At 37.4% G+C, this 20,586-nt stretch overlaps 1 protein-coding gene across 1 annotated transcript in view; it reads left to right on the top strand.

Moving 5' to 3' along the window:
- The window catches only part of LOC149798374 (heat shock 70 kDa protein 12A-like), a 45,254-nt gene extending 26,594 nt beyond the window's left edge, over positions 1-18,660 (top strand). Inside the window, exons 5-7 of the mRNA XM_089963534.1 lie at positions 6,640-6,864; positions 13,992-14,118; positions 14,692-18,660. Of these exons, the coding sequence (XP_089819660.1) occupies positions 6,640-6,864; positions 13,992-14,118; positions 14,692-15,743 (1,404 nt within the window). The 3' untranslated portion in view covers positions 15,744-18,660. The remainder of the gene's footprint in view (positions 1-6,639; positions 6,865-13,991; positions 14,119-14,691) is intronic.
- Positions 18,661-20,586: the final 1,926 nt, after the last annotated feature.

The raw sequence follows: 20,586 nt of genomic DNA, 5'->3' as shown, positions 1-20,586 counted from the left end.
TCTGGAGATCTCGTTAGATCTGAAAAGGGCCATTTTCATTTTCCTCCAGTGCACCTGGGTAATGCGCGCAACTCCCAGACCAAGCTCCAAACACAGCGACGTTCTTCAGTAATTGTCCCATGAAATTGTGAATATCGGGATTTCCAAAGCTGGTTGATTCGATTCACTCTCCCAATCTTCTATTTGAAGGATTGTGAAGAATATATCCCTAGTCCGTACTTGGAGTGTTTGCGGATGCTGCTGTCGTCGCTGAGGTTCACACTCTCGGCGCTCCTACTCCAACTCCAAGTCTCACTCCTCGGTCTGAGGTACCGAGAACGTGTGTAGTGGTTTCTCCGGTGGTGTCCTCATCGCATACTTCACATGGCGAAATGGGCTCATCAGAAGGATTACGCCCATTTCCTCTTCCTTCTTCTTATCCCTCCTCCTCCTCTAGGTAAGTTTCTTCTGCCAAAACGTCAATGGACAGCTCGTCCAGGAGGCGAGGAACAGTTTTTGGGTGCATCTGGAGTTCCATTAACGATTGCGCTCTGCTCGTTCCTTGGATGTTGATCCTTCAACGATGGGTAGCCAGATCGACGGACAGATCATCGTCGCAATCACCCGTTTGGGTATGCGCGACGGCTTTATTTCCACATCGGGAGGGAGTCACAGTCCCGAAACGCAGTAGCCAGACTGACCAAAACATCGCTTTATTTTCGAGAAACACGGACGTGAAGGAAAATTTTCTTTACACAAACTACACACCACTTACAAGACCCTAACATGGAAAAGATATATCGTGCGGACCTAAAAGAAACTTTTTCTCTCAACCTTTTTCATTACAACAAACAAGCACACTATACCCTTACATACAACCACACACAAGAGAATGCAAGGATATTTGTTGGTGAAGAAGAAGACAAAGACAAACACATACATAAACATACAAAAACACCGGGTATCACTCAAGCAAGGGTAGGAAGTGTTTATAGGCACACTATTATACTCTTACAAACAAACACACACCAGAGAAGGAAACGGTATATTTGCTGAGGAAAAAGACAAAGACACACTCACAAACAAACAAAATACATTATACAAAATAGCAAATGGATAAGTCTCTTTCCCTGAGATCTGGGTAGCCATGTAAATGGCTGTTTTGTGTAGGCAATTCCTTTTAATGTCAGCAAGAACGGCCCCGTATCGCTGAGATTAAAGAAAGCGTATGAAAACTTCTTTGTGTCCATTCTAGGTCTACAGAGCCACTTTCTTGCTGCTACTGTCTCTGCTGTTTCTGTTGTCTATACTTCTCCGTCTACTTTCTCGATTCTACCTCCTTTATTTCTTTACTCAATTAGGTCTTGGGCCACTTTTAACATCCTCACGTTCTCCAGTTCCTCTGGCTTCTTGATCAGGTTCTGCCTAATTCGGTGTCTTCAGTTAAACAGTCTTTTCTGATATCTTTACTGGTTGACGAGTCAACGAAGAATGGCCAGACTTGATTTGAATCATCTTGGGATTTGAGCCGTATTCGCCCATTCGGGCATGCTCGACTAGTTAATGACCACACCGTGGGATATTTAATTTATCGTAAGGGATGGAACAAGAGCTACACTCCCGTACGCGTAAATGCATAAAAGGTATGCTAGTAGATTCGCACATGCATCTCTTTCGCACATGTAGGGTGGTACACGAACAGCACCACTTTCTTTGGTGGTGGTGGTAGTAGTAGTAGTAGTAGAGAAGCAGTCATGGCGTGCTGCATCGAGGATGTCGCAGGGTACGGCATCGATACCATCGCAAGGCACAACATTGCATTCGAATTTGTTACTAAACTTGAACCTCTTGTTTGCATATCAGCGAAGTTTCTGTCTGACTGACTGACTAATTTAAGTGGTTTTCGTACATAAGTACATGTACCACTAAGTTCTGCCTACGATGCAGGCTATTTAATTAACCCTGGGGGAAGGAACTGGTGCCACATCCCCCAAGCATTTACATGCTCACAGAGCACTATTTAATTTAGCCACTCATATTAAAATATAACATTTCAGAACGTTATCCACTGAGCCAGGTGTCTACCAAAGCAGTATGTGACGCACATAGCAATTGGTCGCCACTATGACGTCATATCGGGACATCTGGGTTTAGACGGGTGGAAATGATTCCACATCTTCGTCACGGTACAGGAAATCCGGGAGAGGCAAGGGATGAGAGGTACCCGGCAGCAGGCGCAAGCGCACAGGGCCCTGAAACGCCAGCCCGTACTTAACCAAATATAGTCCAGTTATTTTAATGGACAATAAAAGTATCAAGTTTGTGTAAGCCACCTGTGCAATTAATCAAATCAACTGAGTAAAAAGAAAAATTGAAAATGCTTCTTTAAGAAGTTGGAATTTAGTGTACAAAGTGTACATACGATAAACTAATTAAAAACCAATTAGTAAAGTCAAGATGACTTATGCATAGTTTGTATCACGCATACTACAAATTGAAGAATAATAATTTTGATGGTGGTATCGAAAAGATCAAATTAGGTTCAAATATAAAGATTTTATCTAAAGCAGTTTCCAGCCAGATGGAAACTGCATGATTTTCTAAGGCAATTTTGCTAAGTTGCTCGACCTTTTCAGTATCGAGTATGCCAAAGGTCTTCAGAAATATGGCAATACTTGGTTCACAGTGTAATATCGTCTAGTCCCACATTCGTCGGCCGGTCCCACTCTTGAAAGGCCTCTCCTCAGAGTCCAAATCGACGACCGGACTGCTTACTTCCCAGCTGGTAAGTATTTGCTTGAGTACTGCAGAGTAAGGTTCCTTTTACTACAGCAGTATACTCCACTATTATTCAATAGTGGAGACCGTTTGTCATGTAGGTATTTACGGACAACTGTCTGTGTTCTTTCCACAATTCTGCGATTCCCCGTATCCGCTCATGCAGCATGTTTTTCATGCTCCCGTCATGCAACATCGTCAAAGTACCAGCTAGGGATCTGAAATAACCCCTCCATGGCTTTGTAGAAAACCATTGTTCGTCATTCACCAAAGGCTGCTTTCCAGTGAAGTAATTCTGCAGTGTCCTCGCTATCCACTGCGTACAAATAGTCCATGTAGGGCTGGTGCCATTCTCTCCATATCGTATGGTAAGTCGCTGGCCGCACGTGGTAGCTCGTCCCCGTTCTTCGACGTTCACTGGTCGACGTCCTCTTGTTGAATGAGGAAGTTTCAGTCTTGTAAATCTTTCCCTTTTATACCTGGTCTTTGAAGTCTTTTTGTTGCTCTTCATTTGATACCGGTACTACCTTCTTTAAGCTGCCGCCATAAATGTACCGTAGTGTGATTGGTGGAGCAGCCAAAGAAAGGTAAGGACAGTGCGGCGACCACCTAGCATGTTCCAGGATAGTTGAATCTTTATGGATAGATAGGTCCATCAAACCACAACCGAAAAAATGTACTTCGTATCCTATTCAGGCATCAGGTTCAAAAAGTAGACAAATCATGTTTTAGCTGAAACGTTTGGAGTAGGTAATCGTGTCCTATCCGTAGGACATTTTTCCAAATGTGTTCAATCGACTGGCACCATCGCAATAATCAGGCAAGAACACGGGAAATTAGTATTCTTTGCTGTGTCGAAGTAATCATCTTTCTTGGTGACTGTCGTCTTGAAAAATTTGTATACTGGCGCTCGCCGTGTCCGTACGGTAAAGCGTTGTGGTCTGGAAGCAATACTCGCTTGTGGTATAATGCGTTTGGTACTGCGTATCAATAATACTTTTCTGCGTTGCCCACTCCCACTCATAACATGCACATCCTTCAAACATGATGGGAAAAGGGATTGAAGTTTTACTTCATTTGGCAATCTTTTAGTAGTATCTTTTATCTAGAGACGTGGATGGCCCTGAAAAGGACAGTACGGTATTTGTTCATTTTGACTAGCTTATAGATTGGACATGAGTTGTAACTGTCTCAAATTCTTCCCATAACCAGGTCTTACTTCTTCTCCTGCTACTGTGATTGTTTTGGTAGTGGTCATTGCTGCTGGCATCTCAGTGATGGCGTAGAGGTAGTGATGGATGGTTTGGAGTGCTTAGCTCGTGAAGATCTCGTTCTCTTCGGTCAAGTTAAAGAAGTTTGTTACATTTATTTCAGATACCTTAACTCTGCCGAAATGTCTTATAGCACACCCAACATTTGGTTTTCACCTTCGTTCTCTTGTCTTGCTCCTTCGCACTTTTATCTTCTCTTCTTCTCGTTTTATTCTTTCCTCCTCTTGCTGTGGTTGAATCACAAGGATTCGTTCTGATTCTTTCCGCTGTTGGAAAAATTTGTCCAATTCTTCCTTCTATTTATCTCTTAGCTGAATAGCGGTAACAATTTTTGCGATAGGAAATCCGCTAAATCCAAGCAAAAATCGTTCTTTGTTGGAAGCATGATCGTGGTTTTCGTAGCCGCAGCATGCGTACCCCAATACATCGTCTTCGTAACTTCAGTCATATTCAAACTATGTCGTTTCGATTCACTGCTCACGAACATTTGGCACCTATATACTGCCTCTGACGTCATGCAACGCTCTCTTCTGATTGGAAGAGAGACTCCATGCTTTGCTTGAATTTTGTAAAGCGACTTTGGGTTGGTAAAACACGTCAATCCGTTTCGATCCGACCTTAGAATACAATGTCTAAGTGAGAAACATTTTTGTCCGTTTCAAAACACGAACAAGTAATGTGACAATTCAGTATTTAGTGTGGAAAGTAAAATGGTAAAGTACACAACAGAGGATTGCAAATTACCACTCAAGAACTTTCTGCCCTGCTTTGGTAAAAGGCTACAGCCTAGGTTAAGAGAATCTATGTTGGGGTTTGCACCAATACAAGGAAATCCCAGTCTCGGGGTTACATACGCCCCCCCCCCCCCCACACACACACACCCCGGTAACGCCTCGTAGGGAGACAAAAATGTATTCACAAACCCCCGACTGGGATTTCCTTATCTTGGTGTAAACACCGACAGATTATTTTTCTTACCCAATCTTTTTCAATTTAAATTAAAATAATCCGGTACTTTTGCAATATAGTTAGCAGATTCAAAACACAATATTCATTAGGTATTGCCTATCATTCTGTGTAATGGTCATAAGATTTTGTACTCTTTAACGAAAATCTGAATAATTATTTCAATAGAATCTAGCTATATATGTTGTTCTTAAAAAAGACCCCCTCCAAAAAACAAAAACAAAAAACAAGCTCTACTTGTTGCGTGTTGCAAATATTGCATTATGAGCATCTCGAACCACGAGTTTTTATATTTGTAAACGCGCATTAATACGATTATGTTAATGAGGACAATGGAGTGCCCAGTCGACTCTAAGTTCACTAGTTCTACGAATGTTGTTGTTGTTGTTGTAGGGTTTAACGCCATTTTCAGCACAAGATAGGCTATACATGGTGGCCAGTGTAAATGATGGAGGTAGAACCCGGGAAACCCCCAGAATGAACCACCGACCTACGAGACCACTCGGCCACTCGGGGCCCCAGTTCTACGAATGAGAAAACAGAAACATAAAATCATTTGATATTATTACTGTATTATTACATTTAACTGATGGATGTCATGTGAAAATAACAATAAGTATAAGTAATTAATATCTTTTATATGGTTGATTTTTAACTTTCATTAGTTCTAATTTGGAAAAAGTTTTATGGTAAACTGCGGTACTTTAAAGTTCACAACTCAGTCTAACGAAGTGTGTAACGATTGCGAGGAGATCTCTAATATATGATATTCTTGGGAGAAAAATAATTCCGTCCTGGAAATATGGCAAGTAATGTTGTTACTAGTGCAATGATATCCTACATGGAAATCTTGTCCAATAACGCGTGAACTGATGAGTGAACCACTCTGATCGGTAAGTACAGAAATTTTCATTTGTTTATGATGTTTGATTCGTATCTTATTGATATGCGATATCAATACGCTTTCCTACGCTACAGCACTGGTTATAGTCTGAACCATTATATTTGGGAAAGGATACAAACATTTCTTCTAAATAACTGTTTAAATGATCAGAATGGTATTTTCAATACTGCGTTATCACGTTTGTTGGGGACAGTGTGAATATCACTTGCATTCGTTTGCTTGTTTGAAAGTTTCATTTGTGACTCAGTGAACTCGTCCGCATCGTTAACGTTATCATCTCTACTTTCAAATAGACGAATCAGCTTGTTCAGATTATTTACAAACCAATCTAATGTGTCTTCTACATGAGCGTACATTGTTGGTTTACAATCAAAGTGGTTCACAATAAACAATAATATTTAGAGTTACACGTGTTTTGGAATATTAAGCCGTGCAGTAAGAAAAAATACTGCACGATTATGATAATGTAAAGTTAACGAAGAAAAAAAAAAAAGAATATGTAAATGCAAATCATAAATTTTACCCCCAAAACAAAAATATCGAATACTGAATATATAGTAGCTTCTGATGTTCATTCATTGTGAGACGACCAAATTCCGCAATTGTAATGTTAATACATGTCTACAATGGAAGCAAAGTAGTCTTCCACGTACTTGTATATACTGAAAAAATCTGCATTAGGAAAATTGTTCTACATTATCATGTAGACAATATATAGCATGCGCTCTATTTCTTATTCAGGCATTATATAGAGACATGTTAATAGAGGACTTCAATGGAAAGAATCTGCACGCCTTAGAAGTGTTTTCCCTTGCTATCTTATTCCTGAAACGGCATCTTCTTGACTTCCTTAACTCTGGGGAAGAACATGTACATATATCATTGGAGGATATTCACTGGGTGTTGACGGTCCCAGCTATTTGGAACGATAGTTCTAAGCAATTCATGAGGGAGGCAGCCAACAAGGTATCAAAGACTTTGTAGCATGATATAGTACCACACATATTACAATAATATTAAATATTTGGTTCTTTGAACGATACTTGCTTTTACAACATGAATTTATAACAATAATTCTAACCACGTGGTGGTTATACCCTGGCAATGTTATATTGTGATGTGTATGTATGTATATATTATCAAGTTGGCAAGGGTACAACAGATTATGTTGTATGTCGTGTGCTTGCATGTTTTGCAATTATATGTATCATGCTAAAATAAGCATGATTAAATGTTGTCACCTGGGCCATTCCCGATAAACATGGGTAATGAAAGATATAGGACAACAGTCAGATAAATACCATCCACCCATAAATTGACCATAATTATAGAAAAATAAAAAGAAGAGCCCAAGTACTATTTGTGTTCATTCGAGAAGAATTCTGGGTATTTTTTTCTATTAACCCAGTGTGTCTGCACAGTGCATGGTATCGATCCCGAAGAACAGAAGATAACAAATAAAAATATATAAATTTATCTAAATATCTTCGTGCAGTTCTTGCAAATCAAGTCTGTAGCCTATGAAGTATTCGAAAATTAAAGTCATGAGCTAATTAAATAAGATAACTAACGTTATGATTAACACTGGCACAATAGATACAGGTATTTATTACCAAGACTGCTACAAGCTATAATGATAGATCCAGGTAGATGGCTATTACTATGACAGCAACAAGCTGTGACTGCTACAGGCTACCATAGTTCCAGATAAATAAATAGTACTATGACTGCTACAGGCTACAATAGATCCAGGTAGATGACTATTACCGTGACTGCTACAGGCTACTATATATCCAGGTAGATGACGTTTTCTATGACTGCTACAAGCTTATATAAATCCAGGTGGATGACTATTAATGATTACTACAGGCTACTATATATCCCTATAGAAGATTATAACTGTGACTGGTACAGGCTACTATGGATCCAGATAGACAAATAGTAATATGACTGCTACAGGCTACTATAGATGCATATAGATGAATATTACTGTGACTGCTACAGGTTCTATAGATTCAAATAGATGACTATTACTGTGACTGCTTCAGGCTACTATCGAGCCAGGTAGATGACAATTAATGTGATGGCTACAGACTACTATAGACCCAGGTAGATGACTAATACTGTGACTGCTACAGGACGCTATAGATCAAGGTAGATGACAATTATTGCGAATGCCACAGGTTGCCAGAGATCAGTTTAGATGACTATTACAATGACTGCTAAAGGCTACTATAGATCCAGACAGATGACAATTGTTGTGACTACCACAGGTTACTATAGATCAATATAAATAGCTATTACAATGACTGTTACAGGCTACTATAGATCTAGGTAGATGGCTATTGCTGTTACTGCTACATGGTTCTATAGATCCTCGTAGATGACTATTACTATGACTGCTACTTGCTACTATATATTCATATAGATGATTGTTACTATGACTGCTACAGGCAAGGATAGATCCAAGTAGATTAATAGTACTATGACAGCTACAGGCTACTATAGATCCAGGTATACGACAATTACCATGATTTTTACAAGCTATTTTAGATACAGGTAGATGACTATCACTATGACTAATACAAGCTAATATAGATTTAGGTACATGATTTTAATTGTGACTGCTATAGGTTACTATAAATAAAAAAGATGACTATTACAATGGCTGCTACAGGACAATATAAATCCAGGTAGATGACTATTATTGTGATGCTAAAGGCTGCTATAGATCTGGATAAACATTTAGTGCTACATGTTGCTATAGATCTTGGTAAATGACTATAACTGTGACTGCTACAGGCTACTATAGATCCAGGTAGATGACTATAACTATGATCACTACAAGCTACTGTAGACCCAGATAGATAAAAAATACTATGACTACTACAGGCTATTACAAACTGAAGTAGATGACTAGTATTGTGACTGCTACAGGCTACTATAGATTCAGGTAGGTGACTATCACTGTGACTGCTACAGGCAAATATAGATCCAGGTAGATGACTATTAATGTGACTACAAGCTACTACAGATCTTGGTAGATTAATATGACTGATACAGGCTATTATATATCGAGGTAGATGACTATTACTATGGCTTATAATAATACTGTGACTGCCACAGGAAGCTATATATTCAAGTAGATGACTATTATAGTGACTGCTACAGGTGCTATTGGTCCAGGTGAATAACTATTACTATGACTTTTACAAGCTACTATATATCCAGGTAGATGATTATTAATGTGACTGCCACAGGTTACTATAGATCAGTATAGATGACTATTACTTTGACTGCTACAGGCTACTATAGATCCAGGTAGATGAATTTTACTATGCCTGCTACAGGCTACTATAGATCAGTATGAATGACTATTACAATGACTGCTATAAGCTAATATTGATCCAGGTAGAAGACTATTACTATAACTAGTACGAGCTAATATTGATCCAGGTAGATGGCTATTACTATAACTAGTACAAGCTATTATAAGTAAAGGTAGATGACTATTATTGTGACTGGTACAGGTTACTATAGATCAATATTCATGACTATTACAATCACTGCTACATGATACTATAGATCTAGGTCAATGACTATTACTATGCCTGCTACAAGCAACTATGTATCCAAGTAGATGGCTATTACTGTGACTGCTACAGGCTACTATAGATCCATATAGATAAATACAACTATGACTGCTAGTAGCTACTATAGATCCAGGTAGATGAGTATTGTTGTGACTGATGCAGGCTACTACAGATCCAGGTAGATGACTATTACCATGACCACTAGAAGCTACTATAGAACCAGATAAAAGATAATATGCCTGTAACAGGCTATTATAGATCCAGTTAGATGACTATTACTCTGACTGATACAGGCTACTAGAGAATCAGGTAGGTGACTATCACTGTGACTGCTACATGCTAATATAGCTCCAGGTAGATCAGATGACTATTACTATGACTGCTACAAACTACAATAGATCCAGGTAGATAACTATTACTATGACTACTACAGGCAACTATAGAACTTGCTAGATGTATATTACTATGACTGATACAGGCCACTAAAGATCCAGGTAGATGACTATTACTATGACTGCTACAAACTATTATAGATCCAGATAGATAATAATAATAATAATAATAATGAGGACTTTGTATAGCACCTAATCTTTAGAAGCTCTAAGCGTTTTACAACATTAGACAACACCTATAAGATAAAAATCATATAATGATATGATTACAAAAACAAACACCATGAAATTAGAAAACATTAAAAAAAACATGCTGAGATTATTTAAGGTAGGAAACATTATTAGGTCTTTACGTTTGTTCTTGCAGTCGAAATAAGTGAGTTTTGAGAGCACTCTTGACTGTGATCACTGTAATTGTATCATGACTGCTACAGGCTACTATAAATCAATATAGATGACTATTACAATGACTGCTACAGGATACTATAGATCCAGGTAGATGACTAATACTGTAACTGCTACAGGTGCTATAGATTCAAATAGATGACTTTTACTGTGACTGCTACTGGCTACTATAGATTCAGGCAGATGACTATTACTATAACTGATACAGTATCCAGTAAGATTATTGATACTTTGACTGCTACAGGATACTATATATCCATGTAGATGACTATTACTATTACTGCTACAAGCTACTATGCATCCAGGTAGATGACTGTTACTGTGACTGCTACACGTTTCTGTAGATCCAGGTAGACTGCTCCAGATTACTATAGACCCAGGTGGATGACTACTTCTGTGAATGCTACAGGCTAGTATAGATCCATGTAGATGCCTATTACTGTGAATGCTACAGGCTAGTATAGATCCATGTAGATGCCTATTACTGTGAATGCTACAGGCTAGTATAGATCCATGTAGATGCCTATTACTGTGACTGGTGCAAGCTACTATTGATCCAGGTATAAGACTATTACTGTGACTGCTACAGGCTACTATAGGTCCAGGTAGATGAATATTACTATGACTGTAACAAGCTATTATAGATCCAGGCAGATGACTATTACTATGACTGCTACAGGCTACTATAGATCTAGGTAGATGACGATTACTGTGGTTGCTAGGGCTACTATATATCCATATAGATGACTTTTACTATTACTGCTACAGACTACTATATATCCAGGTAGATGACTATTATTGTGACTGCTACAGGTGTTATTGATCCATGTAGGTGATCTACTGTAGATTCAGGTAGATATTTATTATTGTGACTGCAATATGTTACCATAGATCAATGTTGATGCCTATTACAATGACTGCTACAGGATTCTATATATCCAGGTAGATGAATATTACTGTGACTGCTACATGCTACTATAGATCCAGGTGGATGACAATTACTGTGATTGACACAGACTACTATACATAGATGACTATTACAATGACTATTTCAGGATATTATTGATCCAGGTAGATGACAATTATTATGACTACTACAGGATACTAGAGATCCAGGTAGATGAATATTGCTGTGACTGATACAGGCTACTACAGATCAATATAGATGACTATTACAATGACTGCTACAAGATACTATAGATCCATGGAAGATAACTATTACTATTGCTGCTACAGGCTACTATAGATCCATTTAGATGACTAATAATGTGTCTGCTACAGGTGCTATAGATTCAAATATATGAATTTTACTATGACTGCCACAGGCTACTATATATCCAGTTACATGACTAATACTGTGACTGTTACAGGATACTACAGAGCTATGTAGAAGACTCTTACTACTACTGCTACAAGCTACTATACATCCAGGTAGATGACTATTATTGTGATTGCTACAGGTGATTTAGATTCAAATATATGACTTTTAATGTGATTGCTACAGGGTACTAAAGATCCAGGTAGATGAATATTATTGTGACTGCTACAGGTGCTATAGATCCATGTAGATGAATATTACTATTACTGCTACAAGCTATTATACATCCAGGTAAATGAGTATTATCGTGACTGCTACAGGTGCTATAGATCCAGGAAGATGAATATTACTGTGACTGCTACATGCTTATATAGACCCAGGTAGATGACTATTACTGTGACTGCTACATGGTTCCATAGATCCATGTAGATGACTATTTCTATGACTGCTACAAGCTACTATAGATCCAAGTAGATGTTTATTATTGTGACTGCTACATGCTTATATAGATCCAGGTAGATGACTATTACTGTGACTTCTACAATCTACTATAAGTGCCGGTATATTACTATTAATGTACATGGTTCCATAGATCCAAGTAGATAACTATTTCTATGACTGCTACAAGCTACTATAGATCTAGGTAGATGTTTATTATTGTGACTGCTACATGTTACTATAGATCAATTTTGATGCCTAGTACAATGACTGCTACAGGATAATATAGATCCAGGTAGTTGACTGTTACTGTGACTCCTATTGGCTATTATAAATCCAGGTAGATGGCTATTACTGTGACTGCTACTGTAAATCCAGGTAGATGAATAGTACTGTGACTGCTACAGGCTACTATATAGATCCAGGTAGATGACTATTACTGTGACTGCTAGAGGCTACCATAGATCCATATAGATGACTATTACTATTACTGCTACAGACTACTATAGATCCATATAGATGACCATTACTATGTCTGCTACACTCTATTATGTTACAATTACTGTGACTGAAACATCCTACAATATATCCAGGTAGACAACTATTACTGTGAAGACTACAAGCTGCTATAGATCCAGGTATATGATTATTACTGTGACTACTACTGGGTACTAGAGATCCAGTGCAACTGCTCCAGGCTACTATATACCAAGGTAGATAACTAATAATATGACTACTACAGGCTAATATTGATCCATATAGATGACTATTATTATGACCACTATTGGCTACTATAGATTCAGGTAGATGACTATTACTGTGACTGATACATGCTATTATAGATCCAGGTATATGACTATTAATGTGACTGCTACAGTCTAATATAAGTCCAGTTAGATAAATATTACTATGACTGCTGCAGGCTACTATAGATCCAGGTAGATGATTATTACTGTGACTGCTACAAGCTACTATTGATCCAGGTAGATGAATATTACTATGAGTGCTACATGCTACTATACTAGCAGGTGAATGACTTTTACTGTGACTGCTACAGGCTGCTATAGATCCAAGTATATGACTATTAATATGACTGCTACATGCTAATATAGATCCAGTTATATGACTTTTACTGTGACTGCTACAGGCTGCTATAGATACAATTATATGACTATGTTTGTGACTGGTACAAGCTGCTATAGATCCAGCTAGATGACTATTAATATGACTGCTACAAGCTACTATTGATCCAGGTAGATGAATATTACTATGAGTGCTACATGCTCCTATACAAGCAGGTTAATGACTTTTACTGTGACTGCTACAAGCTGCTATAGATCCAGATAGATGACTATTAATATGGCTGCTACAGGCTACTATAGATCCAGGTATATGACTATTATTGTGACTACTACAGGCTCCTATAGATCCAGGTAGTTGACTAATACTATGACTTCTACAGGCTATTATAGATCCAGGTATATGAATATTACTGTTACTGCCACAGGCTACTGTAGATCCAGGTATATGACTATTATTGTGACTACTACAGGCTTCTATAGATCCAGGTAGATGGCTAATACAGGCTAGTATAGATCCAGGTAGTTGACTAATACTATGACTACTACTGGCTACTATAGATCATTGTAGCTGACTATTACAGTTACTTCTATAGGCTACTATAGATTCAGATAGACAAATAGTACTATGATTGCTACAGGCTACTATAGATCCAGGTAGATGACTATTAATGTGACTGCTACAAGCTAATATAGATCCAGGTATATGAATATTATTGTGACTACTACAGGCTACTATAGACTTAGAGAGATAAATAGTACTATGATTGCTACTGACCACAACAGATCCAAGTATCTGATTATTAATATGACTGCTAGATGCTACTATATATCTATCCAGCACAGTCTCACGTCTAGTTTTCTTCAGGCTGGTATCTCTAATGACCTTTTGACCTTGGCACTTGAGCCGGAAGCAGCATCGCTATACTGTAGGAAAAGTGGTGCACTACAAGAACTTTCCAGAAGCACGAAATACATGGTGCTTGATATTGGAGGTAAATAACGAATTCTTTCTGAGGAGGGTGGGAGGCAGTGTGTGTGTGTGTGTGAGAGAGAGAGAGAGAGAGAGAGTTTTATTGAGCTTTGCGTATACCCTTGACATGTTTCAGTTTGTGGGAAAAAGTGTTTGCAGATATTGCTATTAATATGTATGTTACAGTTGCTACACCTTAATTGTATACACAAAATTCAATACAACGTTGATTTCAACATATTGGTTTCACTGGGATAATCATTATAATGTATACAGAAGGTATTGATTCAGCATACAACAAGTAAACTATCACTAACGCATTGCCAATATTTTAATTCAGTATATCAGCACTACAACCACTGTTCGCACCCTAATTAAAAAGGTCTCATTTAGGAGGTAGTCTAATTCTAGAAGATATATTTTCTTGCTTACAGGGACGTTACATATTAAAAATAACTGATTAACGAATATAAAATTTCCCTGTATCCAGATTTTAAAAGAACTCCATATTGTTGTTAGTCATCTTCATTGAATATGTCCTTCAAAAAGAAAGGCGAATATTGCATATGAAAGGAATATGTTCTTTTCATTCAAGGCGGAACAGCAGACATCACATGTCACAAGATTTTGGGTGACGGAAGCTTAGGGGAAGTGTATCAGGCGTGCGGTGGAGATTATGGTGGAACAATGGTCGACAGTGAATTCTTAAAGTTATTCAGAAGCATTTTTGGTGCAGATATAATCGAGAAATACAAGGATCAGCACTTGGATGACTATTTACTGGTACTTCAAATCTTTGATCGAAAAAAAAGATGTTTTGACGGCTCAAGTCAACGAGATATTTCGATACGAATCCCGGCCGAGCTAGTCGAATTGTTTGAGGAAGAGATAGACCAATCGGTGTATCACTATATAAGGCAACATCCCAAAATAGGCCAATTTTCACTCAAACATGGAAGTTTATGCATCTCCTCAAAATTGTTTCAGACGTTCTTTGATGGGGCTATTTTGAACATCCAGGATGAGGTTAAAAGCCTTCTTCGAAAGTTACCCCAGATTTCGTACATTCTGATGGTGGGTGGATTTTCCGAATCGCTCTACTTACAGAAAAAGATGCGTATAATGTTCGGTGACAAGATTTTAATTCCACCAGGGCCATCGGAGGCAGTAGTAAAAGGAGCTGTGATGTTTGGCCATAGCCCAGACGTAATATCACAGCGTGTATGTAGGTATACTTATGGCATTGAAAGAATGATGCGCTTTAAGGAAGGAGTTCATCCAGCACGGAGAAAATTCATATTTGACAGGGTTGAATATGTGGACAACTTATTCAACAAGCACATCACACGCGGAGACGTGGTCGAGATTGGGAATAATCCGAGGGCCCAAGAATATTATCCACCGGGGAAAGGAGTCAGGCAAGTTTTTCTTCCTGTGTATGCCTCTACCGAAACCAATCCTCAATTTGTGGATGAAAAAGGATGCATATGCCTCGGACATGTCTATGCGGAACTGACAGAATTCGATCTGTCAACTGATATGAAACTCCTCGTTAAATTGATTTTTTCTGGAACGGAGTTGACGGTGGAAATTCGGGAGGAGAGGACAGGCAAGATCATACAAGGGTGTGTTAACTTTCTTGGATAATTGATCAAATCAAAGTTTGAATTTTCAGATGATGTAAAGATACAGGGACAGAGTTACATGATAAGATTACACATGGAAATGTTGGATTGCTTGGATTTACATTACTATTTACACTTTGTTTTAGACAGACGGTGTACGGTGCATGTATTTTATGATAGAGCTATATTCGAAGAAAGAAATTAATCACTGTACACACACAATATGTTTGGAACTTTATACACTTTTTGCAATTAATATCATAACTGGGACTAACATACACACAGTGCGCACTTGCAATTAGTACCCAAAATGGGACTAACATACAAACAGTTCACGCTCACAATAATTATCCTCACTGAGACTTACATACATAGAAGTCACACCTGAAATTAGGGTCCGAACTGGGACTAACATACAAACAGTGCACACTTGCAATTATTGTTCCAACTAGGACTAACGTACAAACAGTGCACACTTGCAATTAATATCCTAATTGGGACTTACATACAAACAGAGCGCACTTGCAATTAGAGTCCCAACTGGGGATAACATCCAGACTGTGTGCACTCACAATTAGTATTCAAACTGGGACTAACATACAAACAATGCACACTTGCAATTAGAGTCCCAACTGGAACTAACATACAAACAGTGCACACTCACAACTAGTATTCTAACTGGGACTAAAATGCAAACAGAGCGCAGTTGCAATTAGAGTCCCAGCTGGGGATAACATCCAGACTGTGTGCACTCACAATTAGTATTCAAACTGGGACTAACATACAAACAATGCACACTTGCAATTAGAGTCCCAAACGGGGCTAACATCCAAATTGTGTGCACTCACAATTAGTATTCAAACTGGGACTAACATACAAACAGTGCACACTCACAATTAGTATTCTAACTGGGACTCACATACATACAGTCCACACCTGAAATTAGAGTCCCAACTGGGACTAACAAACAGTGCACACTTGCATTTATTAGAGTCCCAGCTGGGACTAACATACAAATAGTGCACACTTTTTCCCGTCCATTAATCGTTAGCAGTGAGTTCTATATTCGTCAAAATTGTGTCACATATTCGACAAAGTGGAATTCAAAAGTGCAAAACATTTATTAATAAGCGAATTTATTTCTTGTAGCACTTTTAAAAGGGGTTTTGGTTCTGTAAATTAAAGATGAGTTAATTTAGGTAGTGGCAACCTTTTGTATTGCTATTATTATTTCCCAATTGTGTAAGCAATATTTTCAATCATTGGAGTAGTTGATTTGATTTATATATCTAATTCTGTGATAATAATTCTTTTTTTTAATATCATATACATAATTTTGTTCTTATATCATATAAATCGAAGCAAATATTATGCCAAAAGCGATGAATTCATTAGAGGTTCAATCTATATCTTATTTTGAGCAGTATCTAATGTTGTATTCTATCCTATTCCAAAACCAAATCGTTTTAGTAATTTTATTGTGTACACCAAGTTGAAAGTACTTTGTAAACTGATATACAGATCAGATTTAGACTTTAAAACGTCTTCACTACTGTTTAAGGTTTAGCGGGATGTAATCGGAATTTTCTCATATTAAATGATCTATATTTATTTCTTTAATATTTGGATTTTTCGGATTATGTGGACAATAATCTCTGGAGATATAACGGAAATATATGGGGATAGGTGATCACCCTGTTTGCAGCCTCTTTTGTATTGCAACATGCTAAAGCTTTGCCATTTACTACTACACACATGATTGTACATTATTGTAGCATTTGTCATATCAGAATAAAATTTATAAAACAACCTGTCATGATTTAATTTTTCACCAAATTGTATTAAAAACAACTTTTTATTCTTGTAATGCAAGTATGTATTATATAAAGTTTGTGCTTTTTATTGTTGGAATTGTAAAGTCCCCTGAAGTTTCATAACGCATTTCTTCTTCTAAGTCAGACTCAGTAACAAGGTGTGTTGAGCAATCAATTTCTTTTCTGCTGACTATATCAGTAAAATTTCACGTGTTTCATGGAAAAAGCTGTTACTGCAGATTTTTATGTAATGACGTATTCAGATCCAGAAAACAGACAGTAGAAAAGTTCTAGAACCCTTGAGTTCTGGTGGAAGCTGAGAAAGTGTACAGTCAGCAAAACTTATGTTCTTATTTGGTATTCACCCAAATCGCATATAAGCGAGATGCGGCTTTGTGTAAATTAGTTAATTCGCTAGAACTCAAAGCTCGTCTTTCTTGCCGGCAAGCAACTGTCTGTATTTGTAAGATTTTCTCTAGGGTATAGGGATTTTGAATGTTCAGAATGTTAAAGTGATGTGTTTTGTGCAAGAGTTCTATCTGAGATCGATACATTTGCAACAGTTTTGTAATGTGTGATTATTCCTTTACTATTCTTTATTACAATGTATTGGAAGGTTTGAACTGTATTAAGAATTTATATTTACTTCTAATTATACTATTCAGTATTGTAAAAAACGAGTTCATTACCAGCTTCATACTTAGTATTAATTAATTTAAAAATAAAATATTCTTTAGGTACTAAAGAATGATATTTTGGTATTTTATGTAAAATTCAGTAAAAATACTTTTCTACAAAATGATTGACTTTTTACACACTTTTGGTTATCGTTCATTTATTCGATATTCGATTATTTACATTATATTCTAAACGACAGGAATTCTATAATTGTATGAAGTTGGTAAGCTTGAAGGATATTGTAGTTGTATATGTATTTCTATGTCTAAAATCTGATCGTATTTATCAATTTTTCAATAACGTTCGTTCGCTAGGGTTATTTTCACAGACAGGCTATGGGTATTTTCACAAACAAATATAATTCAAAAAGACTTTTAACAAATTAATCAGTACACGGATCTATATTAAATTATTCTACAGAGAACTCAATAAATTTTTGATCACCGTTTTGATGCTTTTCTCAATTATTACGTAAATTATAAATGTGTAATAAGAAGACCTTCAGGCATACGTACAATGCAAATATTTAACAGAGGAGAAACTAATCGGCTTTATCGGCTTCGAGTAAAGAAGGGAATTTTGTCAGTGTAGATGGCTCTTCGGTTTCAAATTAAAATTATACAAACAAGTTCCAGATTTAGATCATTTTAGGGCTATTTTACAGCGTATAAACATCTTTTTAATATTGACCAGATAAACTAAATGTAGATATGAAGTAATGTACTTGTCTTGCATACAGCTTATCTTTTCTTTTCAATGTAATAGTAAGAGACTAAGGGAGCGTTCAGAATTTTAAGTTTTCTTCTCAATGTCAAATGACTTTTGGAATTTGATAGACAATTTTTGCTAACGAAGCTGGTGCTATATATTCTGGCACCATTTAAAGATACTAATGAAAGAAATCTGCATTGTGCTACAAATCAAGTTTGTTAATAGAATCCTCTGATTCAAGAAAGGGTGAAGTTGTCTACTTTGATTTATTAACAAATGGTCAGTACAAATAGATGTCTGATTTCGTATATGCATGTCTGTTCCACATAAAAATGTTGGGGGTGGGGGTGGCGGATAAACTAAATTTGAAACTAAATCTATGTATGTATGTATGTATGTATGTATGTATGTATGTATGTATGTATGTATGTATGTATGTAGTGAAGTGGGGCACTTTAGGGACAATAGACTTACCATTAAAAACAGGGTCCCGGCACTTTGGGGACTATGTAAATTTAACATGGGGAAAACTGGCCCGGCACTTTGGGGACAATGGGAATTTAACATGGGAATATATTTTGGGCCTGTCTAGGGACAATGGGAATTGAACATGGGAATATATTTTGGGCCTGTCTAGGGACAAGGGAAATGGATCATGGGAATATATTTTGGGCCTGTCTAGGGACAAGGGAAATGGAACATGGAAATATATTTTGGGCCTGTCTAGGGACAAGGGAAATGGAACAGGGGAGAGGGATACAACACACACACACACACACACACACACACTAGACAATAGATTTTTTTTTAAAAAGTTAGGCATGAAAGGGAATCTCTTTTCGAGACCTATGAGTGGCCCAGAAAAGGGCCTTTGGTTTTCTTCTTCTTCTAATTTCTTCTATTCCTCCACCAGCTTCTTATCTTCTGTCCTACACTTTTTCTCTTCTTTTCTTTTCTTTCTTCCTCCTTTTTCTTTCTTTTCTTCTCTTTCTGCTTCTCCTCCTCCTCTTTCTTCCTCTTCTCATTTTCTTTTTCCTTTTCAATTTTTTTTTCATTCCAAGCTCTCATCCTTATCTTTTCCTCTTCATCCTCCTTCTCCTCCTTTATTTCTTTCAACAGATCACTTATTATTTCCTTTAGCTTTTTGATTTTGTTGATCTCCATCTTTATTCTATGTGGACTATAAGAATAGCGATCCTCGTCCAGTTTCACTAACATCTGTTCCATTATTCCTAAATTGTCCAAAACGTCTTGCAATTTTTTCATTTTGTCAAGGTGGTTCGAAGCCATCTTTTTTTTTATTCTTTGTAGAATGGTGCGAACGATTGTTGTTGTTGTTGAGTTGAATTATAGTGGTGTGCGCTCGCATTGAGCATGTACCACTGGTTTGTGATGCCACAGGCACCTTTTTGATTGCTTCTGGGGGAAGGAATGGTGCCGCTTCCTCCAGGCATTTATGTGTTCACAGAACACTTATTGATTGGGCCGTCAGGTCGAGGTACTTTTGTGTACATATCGATCTGATTGTAAGGCCTATATTTTTGATTGAGTGGGATTGGACCCAGCACGCACTCTGTCATTCATTTGCATTGATTAGCGACTAGTGGGATTGGACCCGATCTAGTTCGTATTTTTGTTTTATGATGCGTGCACTGCACGTAT

The sequence above is a fragment of the Sinohyriopsis cumingii genome, chromosome 6, assembly GCF_028554795.1.
Source record: "Sinohyriopsis cumingii isolate HCF-2022 chromosome 6, ASM2855479v2, whole genome shotgun sequence".
NCBI lineage: Eukaryota > Metazoa > Mollusca > Bivalvia > Unionida > Unionidae > Sinohyriopsis > Sinohyriopsis cumingii.
The sequence above is the reverse complement of the archived record's forward strand: the minus strand, read 5'-3'. Positions and strand labels throughout refer to the sequence as shown.